Source organism: Hyperolius riggenbachi, chromosome 1 (assembly GCF_040937935.1).
Source record: "Hyperolius riggenbachi isolate aHypRig1 chromosome 1, aHypRig1.pri, whole genome shotgun sequence".
In the NCBI taxonomy this organism is placed as follows: Eukaryota; Metazoa; Chordata; class Amphibia; order Anura; family Hyperoliidae; genus Hyperolius; species Hyperolius riggenbachi.
The window spans coordinates 468,652,556-468,664,804 of NC_090646.1; the positions used below are offsets into that span (position 1 = coordinate 468,652,556).

Sequence of the window (12,249 nt, forward strand, 5' to 3'; positions counted from 1 at the left end):
CCACGTATAACTTTCTGTAACTCCAGTGACAGCGGAAGTTCAAATAGAGCGCCCTCTATTTGTACTTCCGCTGTCACTGCAGTGACACAGGAAGTTATACACGGATGCCGTGATGCGGAGAGGATGCCAGCCGGGAGGTGATGCGGAGAAGATGCCGTGAGCCAGCTTCAGGTAATGTATGAAAACGAACAGAGAACAAAACCAGTATATGCTGCTCAAAATGTCAGGCTACTCCCTGACAATTCCTCGATTGTATATGTGTGTGCCTTTTTAAATTATCTTTAATAAAGTGCAGTTTTTTTGAGCAGCATATACTGGTTTGGTTCTCTGTTCATTTTCATAGTTTCTAGTTACCAGTGCTGGTACCTGCACATAAGGCTACACTTCTCAACACATTTAATCTTTATTGTTTGTTTTCAGGTAATGTATACCTGCGTCGATCGTATGCCGCTAGCGATGCGCTCCCTACCCGCAGGCGATCGGCGGTAATTTACCGCACGGAACCGATCTATTTCGGAACGAGCGTGATCGAATCTGCTGTCGATCGGCGGGTAATCGGCCTAGTGTATGGCCAGCTTTAGGCCTGTTTCACACCTAAAAACGCGTGCAGGAGCCGTTCTCCTGCACGTGTTTTACTGGCCGTCGGGAATCTGCGGTGCGACGCTGAGTAGCAGCTGTAGTATAATTTAACCCGCCGGGGAAACGCCGATTCCGACGATAAAATTCGCCCGGGTGCATCGTACCGCAACGCATCAAAACACAGCGTCGGGTGTGAAAGGTAAAAGGAGTCTATAGACTTTCCTTTTACCTTGGTTAACGCAAAGTATAGACTTTGCATTAAACCGCTGAAAAAGGGCTCTGGTGTGAAAGGGCCCTTAGGAATTTTAAAAGACAACTAAATTGAGAAGGATATGGAGACTGCCATATTTATTCCCTTTAATCAGACTAAGGGTACGTTTCCACTTGTGCAGCGCGATTTGCTCGCAGAAAACGCGTCAACGAATCCGCATACGGTTGCGGATTCGTTGACATTTTCATGCGGATTTTCATGTGGAATCGTTCGATTGTAACGCGATTTTAACCATGTCAATGCCGGCAAGCATTGACATGGGTTTTTAAACGAAATCGCACGCGGAAACGCGGGGAAAACCGCAAGACTCAAGTGCTTGCGGTTTTCCTATTTAGTTACATGACCGATGATTCGTGTGCGGCGTGCGAATTCTGACGGCTCTGCTGTGCAGATTTTTTTCTGCAGAGCGAGCCGCACAGAATTCCTGACAAGTGGAAACGGCGCCATCCACTTGTATTGGTTGAGCGAATCTGCATGCAGGAAACGCATGCAGATTCGCTCTAGTGGAAACGAGCCCTCAAATTAGTCCTTGGTAAGAGTATTTGTAAAAGGTACAGACCGGAACAAAGAACATCTATCAGGCCCTAGGCAATGTAACTGTGGGTACATGTAAGAGTGATGTGCAGTTACTCTGCAGGGGAATAGGGAGATTCACATAGGCACACATACACACATACACACATACACACACAGTCACAATCAGATGTGTATATCTGACTTTAAAAATACGGGGACTGCTTTATTGAAGCAGCACAGGTAACTCCTTTTGGGTTATTTCATTTTTGTGAACTAAGCACAGCTATTACTGTATGTATAAATTATTTCTGACTATCTGAGAAATAGAACATTTTATCATATTTTCTATTTTAATTACAGTTTAAATTCATTAGGAGTTGGGAGTCTGTGCATTTTTTTCCTGACTCCGACTCCAGGCGCCCAAAATTACTCCAACTCCACAGCCCTGAAAAATTGTATGGTATAGATGGGGCTTTACAGCTCTCTGCTTACTTTGTGTCAAGTGCTGCTACCTGTAGTTTTAAAAGTAGTAGAATTCAGTCCTATATTGAAACCTCTCAAGGGTGCTTTTCTTTTGACTCCTAGAGAAGCAGTTAACCGAGGAGTCTCACTTTATCATTGCTTTCATGGATACCCGAGGTGAAGTCATTTGTACAAAAGGAGGGCGCAGTCATTAATGGGTAGCAGTTCTCATCAGGCCTGTGGAGTCGGTACAAAAATAATCCGACTCCTCAGTTTATGAAACCTCAGACTCCAGGTACTCAAAATGGCTGACTCCTTAGTCCAGGGGTTCTCAAACTGGGTGCCGCGGCACCCTGGTGCACCTCGACTACCTTTCAGGGGTGCCTCGGCATGCATCCCCATCCTTTATGCAATACCATCAGGTAATGCGACCACACATTGATATACAATGTGGCTGCATTACCTGCTAGTTGACCTTTAGTCCCCGCAACCATGGTTGAAGTTGAACATGAACAGGAATTGCGGTGCCTAATAAGTATCACTAGCTACTTGGAGTGGGGCGTCGCCTGATGAGGGTCATAACGGCATTTCGGGTCTTGTTATTGATGAGGGGTGCCTTGAAAAAATGTCAAAGCCACCAAGGGTGCCTTTACCCAAAAAGTTTGATAACCACTGCCTTAGTATAATACTTACCAGGGCTGTGGATTTGGTACAAAAATCATCCAACTCCTCACTTTATGAAACAAACTTCAGGTACCCAAAATTGTTTCCACCTAGACTCCACAGCCCTGGTTCTCATGCCCACCACTCTTACCATTCTCCTCTGTTTGCTCGTAAATGCACCTGTAAGTTGCGCACTGAGTAAGCACTGGCCGGGATTGCTTTGAGTATGTGCACTACGTAATGATCAAGGACATGCACAGCCGAGCCAGGTCTTGCACAATATTGTGAAACCTGGGCATTTACAAGTGGATGTAGGAGTACGGTGGGTATGAGGACTGCTGCCCTGTTTCCTCCATTTGTACAAATGACTTTGCTCATGTATCTTTTTTTTTAAAGAGAACCCAAGGTGGGCAGATGGGACACAGGCATGTTCTCTGCCTCTTAACATGCCTCTGTACCAACACTGCCTCTCTCTGCCCCCCACCGTGCTATCGCTGAGGATTCTCTGTTCAAAAAGCCCACCAGGGTCGTTCTTACAGGGTTTTCAAAGCTGCTATTGGGCAGCTCTCTGGCCATGCCCCTTGCTGCTTCCCCGCCTCGAACTATGAAGATTGTGTAACCTTTCTTTTGGAATACCAGTCATCCCAATGTAAATGAAATTTCTCCATACTATCAGACATAATGAGAAATATAACGCTGTCCACACTTTTGAGAACCTTATCGAAATTAAGTGTTGGTTGTTTCCAGAAACATGCGATTACCCAAAGAACAGAACATAATACATAATATACTGAAAATTTGGAGGAGAGTATAAGAGGGTTAGGGGCCAACAATAAAGCTTGTCTAGGATCCAGCTTTATCTTGTTTCCACAAAGACTGCTTAAAGGGAACCTAAACTGAGGATATGAATTTTTCCTTATAAAATAATACCAGTTGCCTGACTCTCCTGCTGATGCTGTGTCTCTAATACTTTTAGCCACAGCCCCTAAACAAGCATGCAGATCAGGTGCTCTGACTGAAGTCGGACTGGATTAGCTGCATGCTTGTTTCAGGCGTGTGATCCACTTACTACTGCAGCCAAAGATCAGCAGGACTGCCAGGCAACTGGTATTGTTTAAGAGGAAACATCCATATCCCTCTCATATAAGGTTCCCTTTGAGAGCGCCCACTTGTATCCACAAACCAACTGCCACTGGACAATCCCAAAATATGTGCAACATAGAACCGTCTGACAGCCTCAAAAGCACAATGGAGGGAACATTTTATGTAGCCTAAAAGGAGTGCAATACTGTACCAACGAGGTGTTTTGTTTTTTTTATGCATGCAGCAGCTCAAGCGTACGGGAGATGGGGCAAAAGGAACATTTTATATATGGGGCTTCCTCCAGGTTGATTGCTAACTTTTTATCCTCTGCCTGTATCCTCTGCAATCGGCTCCAAAAATCCTTCAGTAGGGCAGGACCTTTTAAACAATACCACTTGCTAGGCAGTCTTGCTGGTATGGTTGACTTTTTTTCACACCAGAGACAAGCATGCAGCTAATCATTAGATTTGACAATGTCAGAAACACATGATATGCTGCATGCTTGTTCAGGGTCTATGGTTAAAAGTATTCAAGGCAGAGGATCAGCAGGATAGCCAGGGAACTGGTATTGCTTAAAAGAAAATAAATATAGCAGCCTCTCTATACCACTCACTTTAGGTTCCCTTTAATCAAAGAAACCGTGCACATACCTCCTTTGTTTGCGTCTGTCTGTTAGTTATGCTTCAGGCCGAAAAATGCCTGGCAAACAGGCTGGTAGATCACATTAGTGAGCATGTCTGACAGTAAAGGACAACTGTAGTGTTAGGTATATGGAGGTTGCCATATTTTATTTCCTTTTAAGCAATACCAGTTGCCTGGCAGCCCAGCTGGTCTATTTGGCTGCAGTAGTGTCTGAATCACACACCAAAAACAAGCAGGTGGCTAATCTTGTTAGATTTGACAAAATGTCAAACACCAGATCTGCTGCATGCTTGTTCAGGGTCAATGGCTAAGTGTTGTTATGCTTGGTACACACCATACAATTTTCTGTTAGATTTTCTTAGATTTACCTGCCAGCTTTTTTTCCATGTTGTAGGTAAATCTAACAGAAGAATCTAACAGAAAATTGTATGGTGTGTACCTAGCATAGAGGTAGAGTATCAGCTGGATCGGCAGGTAACTGGTATTGCTTAAAGGGGAACTGAAGAGAGAGGTATATGGAGGCTGTCATGTGTATTTCCTTTTAATCAATACCAGTTGCCTGGCAGCCCTGCTGGTCTATTTCTCTGCAGTAGTATCTGATTAAAACCAGAAACAAGCATGCAGCTAGTCTAGTCAGATCAGACTTATAAGTCTGAACCACTGAAACACCTGATCTGCTGCATGCTTGTTCAGGGGCTATGGCTAATAGTATTAGAGGCAGAGGATCAGCAGGGCTGCCAGGCAACTGGTATTGTCTAAAAGGAAATAAACATGACAGCCTCCATATACCTCTCTCTTCAGTTCACCTTTAAAACAGTGTTTCTCAAACCTGTCCTCGTGGCTCCCCAACGGTGCATGTTTTGCAGGCAGCCTCACCTATGCACAGGTGGGGTAATTACTGTCTCAGCTACAGGGAATCCACCTAGCTGAGACACTAATTACCCCACCTGTGCATAGATGAGGTTGCCTGCAAAACATGCACCGTTGGGGAGTCACGAGGACCGGTTTGAGAAACTGGCTTAACCACTTGCCGACCGCGCACTCATACCGCGCGTCGGCAAAGTGGCAGCTGCAGGACCAGCGACGCAGTTCTGCGTCGCCGGCTGCAGGCTAATTAATCAGGAAGCAGCCGCTCGCGCGAGCGGCTGCTTCCTGTCAATTCACGTCGGGGGGCTCCGTGAATAGCCTGCGGGCCGCCGATCGCGGCTCGCAGGCTAAATGCAAACACAAGCGGAAATAATCAGCTTTGTTTACATTTGTACAACGCTAACCGTAGCAGCGTTGTACCAGATCAGCGATCCCTGGCCAATCAGCGGCCGGGGGTCGCTGTCACATGACGGGCAGGAGCCTGTTAGAGGCTGCACAGGACAGATCCGTTCCTGTGCAGCCTCTGATCAGGACAGATCCGTTCCTGTGCACCCTCTGATCTCCGGGGAAGGGAGGGGGGGAATGTCGCCGCCGAGGGGGGATTTGAGGTGCCCCCCCGCAAACCTCAGGCAGGAGCGATCAGACCCCCCCCCCTGCACATCATCCCCATAGGGGGGAAAAAAGGGGGGCGATCTGGTCGCTCTGCCTGCTACCTGATCTGTGCTGGGGGCTGCAGAGCCCACCCAGCACAGATCAAAGAATACAGCGCTGGTCCTTAAGGTGGGGGTAAAGCGTGGGTCCTCAAGTGGTTAAAAGAAAATAAATATGGCAGCCTCCATATACCTCTCAAGAGTTGTCCTTTAAAGCGCACCTGAACTTAGAACTTCATCTCCGCTCTAAATATTATTATGCTGTTTCTTATATTTTAAAGTGTACCAATTTATGCTCACCCGGAGCTTCCTCCAGCCCCATGAGCACGGATGCGGTCCTTACGAGTGCCTCAGTTCACATGGTATGGGCCTGATAATCTTTCTCAGATGTGCCAGTTGATTCTTCTGTGCATGTGCAGCCCCTCTCTCGAGCGAGTATAAAATCTTTTTATGTGGACATCTAAGGTTTACTGAAACACATTTTTCTTGTGCTTAGTTACAGATGGGAAAGGTGGGCGGGGGGGTGCGGGGAATTAGACAGGCTAAACTCTTAAGTACATACAGGGTGCAATTCTGTTTTCCTTCTGTCCAGTCCAAGAGTTCAGGTCTATTTTAAGCTTGGCAAGTTGTAGGGACATTTGCAAATATTTAAATTTTATTTTTTTCCCTGCACAGATTACAGCACCTATAGCCAGGCTGGAGCTGCCGCCGCCGCTGCTGCTGCCGCCGCCGCTGCTGCTCAACAGAGGTATATTCCGTTTGTTTTATCCTACCTTCCCTTTGTGTAGAGTTGAGCTAAAATTCCTCTATATGCAAATTTATAAGATGGTAAATATTCAGTTAAAATCAACAGCTAATTTATGTCAGTTTTATTGGGCAGCAGGTAATCAAATGTACACTATTATGAACAAACCTTGCACATCTTTCCTATTTAAATTTGCAAACCTTTAGAAGAGCAAGTTTTTAACTTAAGGCAGGTTTACCATCGCCTGAAACAGTGCTGTAAGCGCATCCTTGTTCACGTTACTTGCTGTTCCCATCTGTGTTGGCTTTTGCCCATGCCATCTGCCAACCCCGCTTGTCCCAAAACAGATGGGACGTCACAAGTGGCATGGGGCTCCCTTTTCTGTGCGTGTTGAATAAAAAAACAAAACCTAGCAACAGGGAGGATTCTTATCGGTACACCATGAACCAATGAGACTTTTTCCTGTTGCAGCAGGATTCCCATTGCCCTTTTGCATACCAATGAGGTGTCCCATGCTTTTTCTGGTCTCTGATACCCTGCAGCAGAACCACATTTCCATGGGACAGGTGAGCATTCTGCATGCAGCGAGATGCCTAGTGGGAACAGACATTTCTGGTGCTCACTATATGGTAGTTGAAAAATGCAGCAGTCTGGGCGCGTTGCATTTGCTTTCCAAATTCAGTGTGAACATATCCTATCAACATAGGGATACGTTCACTGTCCAATTGTTCCCTGTGTTTTTAGAAACTGCTGTTTTCTTCCTTGTATTGTGAACCGGGCCTTATCCTAGTTGGCCAATCTCCATGCAATCATATTGACCCTCATTATTTTTTTTTTTTCTTCTTCCTTCTAGCTATGCTGCATATTCTGCCCAGCCAACTCAAGCATACACACAGACTGCTCAGGTATTGCATATCCTCACCTAAAAATAGAAATGCTATATGTTGATACGGTGGCAGTGTAACTGTATTGCCAATAATACAAAAAAGGGGTTAACTGTCTATAGAGCCATTCTGACAAAGCTGGCATCAGAATGCTACATTGTTATACTTTAATTCATACTTTAAGCTTGGTTTTGGCTTTATAGAAAATGAAACTGGCTCAATTACGGGATGGTAGCTTAGAAAGTGATAAGGCTATCCTGACAGCTGGAAATGATCATAATTTTGAAAATGGTTCTTAAATGTTGTCTAGTTCAGTCATGTGTGGGTGTTGCATGTCAGCCTAACAAATGCCTGGATTCCTTTTCTTTTAAGTGAGCCCCTGGGAGCTTCAAGGTGTTAGGATCTGAATGAGTCTCTACTGCTGGCACATTCTCCATGTGGTCAGACTCATTGGTGCAGTAGGGGGGGGGGGGGGGGTGGGGGCATTGTTTGGTTTAGATTTTCAGAAGTGATTGGCATGTAGCCTTTTTTACTTGTTTTCAGTCATGTTATGTTTACTTCAGGCAGCCTATGGACAAACTTACGGGACCTATGCGCAGCCTACTGATGCTAGTTACACACAGGCACAAACCACTGCCGCCGCCACTTATGGCCAGTCTGCTTATGCTACTGCTTATGGACAGCCTCCTGCTGGTAAGAATTTATACCACTCTTCACAAAACAGACTTCAAGTATGTATAATGGTACACATCTGTCTTTTCTGTTGTCACATATTTGGCCCTTTCCATAGAATATAGTAATAAGTTGCTGTCATGTTTAAATTAACTGCTGCTGCGTGAAGAATCAATTTTTTTACACTCTTATAGCTGGGATGTGAACTGATTTCGCTGTCCCTAAATTGACAGTGAACTGATGTCTGAAGCCAGTATACACTTGTCCATACACTACCAAAGGTGTAAGTTTGTTAAAGTGTACTACACAAAACCAGAGACTTGCCAAAAGAGAGGGAAGCCTCAGGATCTTATTGAGGCTTCCCTCTTTATTCTGCCGACCCTGCAGCTGAGAGCGGTCCCCCAGAAGATTAGCGGCCAATGCATTGTCGCTAATCAGATCGGAGCTGCTCAGCTCCTCTTCCGTGTATATGGCTGCAATAGCCGACTGAGCTCGCCCACGCAGTAAGCTGCAGACTCTGGGCTACTTCGCATGGGCGGGCTAGTGGGGCTACAGAGTGGCCATTAATGCGGAAGGGAGACTGGACAAGAGGGAACCCTCAACAGGATCCTTAGGCTTCCCTATCTGCAGGGTAAGATCTTCGTTTGAACCTGCGCTTCGGCTCTGGTTCACTTTAAAGGATATACGACTGCCTTGCCTTTCACAGATGGAGGGAGCAGGCATGTATGGACAGCAGGCGATGTGCCCACCTTTCCATGATATTCTTCCCCCCCCCCCCCCCCCCCCCCCATTGCCCCAGCAACATGCGTGGTTCTACAGTCACAGCACAAGCGTCAGACCTGTGCTGTGACTGCAGAATGTAAAGCTGTATTGTATGCAGCTTTCTGGTCCTGTCTAGTTCTCATGTAGCAAAAGCCACTGTGGAGTTAGTACAAAAATCATCTGAATCAAAAGTCCGACTCCTCAGTTTATGAAGCCTCCAACTCCAGGTATCCAAAATGAATCACTCTTAAACTCCAGCTCCTTAGTCGAATACTTGCCAGGGCTGTGTATTTGGTACAAAAATCATCCGACTCCTCACTTTATGAATCCTCTGACTCTAGGTACCCAAAATTTCTTTGACTCCACAACTCTGATAGTAGTGACTACCCCTGGCCATGCACATGACTTACACCACCGGGTTGGCATTGGAATAGCTATTAGCATTTTAGCTATAAAGCTATGCCCCTGCCAACCTACCTGACTCCAGAATGTCCTATTGAAATGATGTGCCTACTTCTTTTTTTTTTTTTTTTTTTTTTTTTGTCCCCACCCACCTGACTATAAGAAATTGTCCATGTATTGTAAAGCTATGGTCCGTTCTGTGGTTAAAATGCTTCTGGCTACAGGGTGACCAGAAGTTGGCTCCCTGTTACGAATGCTGCTGGGAGGATGTTAAAACTGTATGCAATAAAACCTTACGGCCCGGTTCACACTTGCGGTGGCCCTCCGGAATCGCCGTGCCGGAGCCGCACCGCCTGCAGAACGGACGGAACGGACGCACGGCATAGCAATTAAAGCCTATGCGTCCGTTCACATGGGTCCGTTCTGCAGAACCGGATCCGGGCCGGATCCGGACTCCGGCCTCCGTTCCAACATGCGCTATTTTTTCATCCGGCCCCTCCGGCAGCCGTATCCGGGGCGGAGCCGGACTGCACCATCCGGCCAATACAAACAAATGGGAACCGGAGGCCGCACAACACACTGGCTGAGAAATCCGGATGTTCTACCCCACTTCCTATGCGGATTTTTGCGGCGATATTGGCTGGGGACACATGGGCAAGCATTTTGGAGTGGAGCAGCACGAGCTGGAGATGTTGGCAGGATGTTGGCAGCATGTCGGAGGTGGAGGTGAGTGCTAAACAGCAGAGGGCCTGATTCCACAGGTCCCCCTTCTGCTGACCTCCCAGACCCCAACATTTTTTTTTTTTTTTTTTTACGTTAACTTTGCCAAACGGATCCAGATCGCATCCTGATTACCACCTGATGCAACCTGACCGGATCGGATCCGGATCAGAACCGTACGGTTCCGATCCGGTCCGGATCCGGTCAGGTCATCCGGTCCGTTTGGCAAACAACCGCTAATGTGAACCGGGCCTACCTTTAGTGACCTCTGTTAGGCTCAACAATTGGTCACATCAAGGCGTCTTTCACACAGAACCACTAAGATCCCGCAATGTTAAAATGATTATGACTAATGTTAGTACTTTTCCTCTTTCTGTTTAGCTTATACTGCTCCAGCAGCACCTCAGGCATACACTCAGCCTGTACAGGCCTATGGTGCAACAGGCTATGACACCAGTGCTGCAACCACAGCCACAACCCAAGCTTCTTATGCTGCACCTACTGCTTATGCAGCCCAACCTGCTTACCCTTCGTACGGACAGCAACCTGCAACCACTGCTCCTGCAAGGTAATGACTGGCAAAAAAAAAAGCAATACAAATTCCAGCATACTTGGTACTGTACTTTGTGTAGGCATTGCCAGTTTAACAGCTACATGTTTCTTCCTTCTGCTGTGTATTGTATTCTTGAAATACCAGTCCTATCTTTAAACATTGCTAACGTATATATTTCCCCCTTCCTTTTTATAAGGCCTCAAGATGGAAGCAAGCCTGCAGATACCAGTCAACCTCCACCAAGTACAGCTACATATGCTCAACCCAGTGTAGGCTACACACAAAGCAGCTATAGCTATCCACAGGCCCCGGCCAGCTATCCAGCGCAGCAAGCTACTGCTCCACCCTCATACCCTCCAACAAGGTATGTTGCATAGTACTTTGTGAAATGTAGTTTTTCTTCTTTGGGAGGATGATCGGTATTGCTTACCTATCGGGGGCTTCTCCTTTACATTATGGCAATTGGAGTCACGTGACACTGCCAGGAGCTTGAATCTGCAGCATCTATGGTCTCTTCCTGGCAAAGATGGGAAGTCAGAGGAGCAGCTCCTCTGCAGTTGGGTAATTCTGATCTTACCCAATGGTATGCTCTATTGCAATCCTACTAAGGGCAGTTAGGGCTGATAATCTAGCGTGTGTATACAGTGCCCCAACCCATCCTCCAGAACATAAAACAGCCGAGCATCCCTGACCATATTTGTTCGGACCAGCTGAATGGAGGTTAAAGGACAACTGAAGAGAGGAATATGGAGGCTGCGATATTAGTTTCCTTTTAAGCAATACTAGTTGCATGGCAGCTCTGCTGATCCTCTTCCTCCAATACTCTTAGTAATAGACCCTAAACAAGCATGCAGCAGATCGGGTGTTTCTGACATTGTCTGATCTGTCAAGATTCGCTGCATGCTTGTTTCAGGCGTTATTCAGACACTGCTAAAGCCAAAAAGATCAGTAGGGTTGCCAGGCAACTGGTATTGTTTAAAAGGAAATAAATATGGCAGCCTCCATATCACTCTGACTTCAGTTGCTCTTTAACCTCCACTCAGCAGGTCCCAACAAATATGGTCAGGGATGCTCTGCTGTTTTTATGTTCTGGAGGATGGGTTGGGGCACTGTATACACATGCTAGATTATCAGCCCTAACTGCCCTTAGCAGGTGCCTTAGTTGATTTTACTTCAGTGTGTGTAAATAGCTTATTGTTTTGAAATGATCTTGACCTTTGTTCCAGCTGTCCTGGATTATTTGAAAGGCTGGCTCAGTTTTACTAATACACCCATTTCCAATTTTTCTAAAGCATGCTTTTATTTATTAAAAAATGGGATCAACTTCTAGCTTGAAATGGTTTCCTGCAAATATACAGCTGTACTTTTATTCAGATCAATGGGAGAAAGAAACCTCTGCATATTTGTGCAACTATCTCCAATTACCAAACTGAAGTTGTCAGTGTATGGAGATAAGGTGCTCGTACACTGTCATGTTTGTTTGTTTTTTTTGTTTTTTTTTATCCTGGCAGATTCGGAGATCAGTGGCGCAGCAAGGCTGCCCAAGTGTAATTTTTTTTTTCTTTCCATCTGGAGCAATCAATGGTTTTGATCTACTCCAGACAGACTATCGCTCCGGGCTGAAAGATCTTGCTTGAAAGTGGGTGGTTGGGTGTGCAGCGAAAGATTTTGGGGTGCACTCTGTCAGCTTTTTACTACAAACTGTCACAGCAGCATAGAAACACTTTTTTTTTTTTTTTTTTTGTGATTTTTTTTAAGTTTTTCATTAAAATATTTAA

The 12,249-nt window shown here is 45.8% G+C and overlaps 1 protein-coding gene across 3 annotated transcripts in view; it reads left to right on the forward strand.

The window, feature by feature from the left end:
* The window catches only part of EWSR1 (EWS RNA binding protein 1), a 43,294-nt gene that overhangs the window by 3,690 nt on the left and 27,355 nt on the right, over nt 1-12,249 (forward strand). For all 3 annotated transcript variants that reach the window (XM_068240045.1, XM_068240065.1, XM_068240055.1), the window contains exons 2-6: nt 6,409-6,481; nt 7,332-7,383; nt 7,926-8,055; nt 10,300-10,486; nt 10,668-10,835. In XM_068240045.1, the coding sequence (XP_068096146.1) occupies nt 6,409-6,481; nt 7,332-7,383; nt 7,926-8,055; nt 10,300-10,486; nt 10,668-10,835 (610 nt within the window). The remainder of the gene's footprint in view (nt 1-6,408; nt 6,482-7,331; nt 7,384-7,925; nt 8,056-10,299; nt 10,487-10,667; nt 10,836-12,249) is intronic.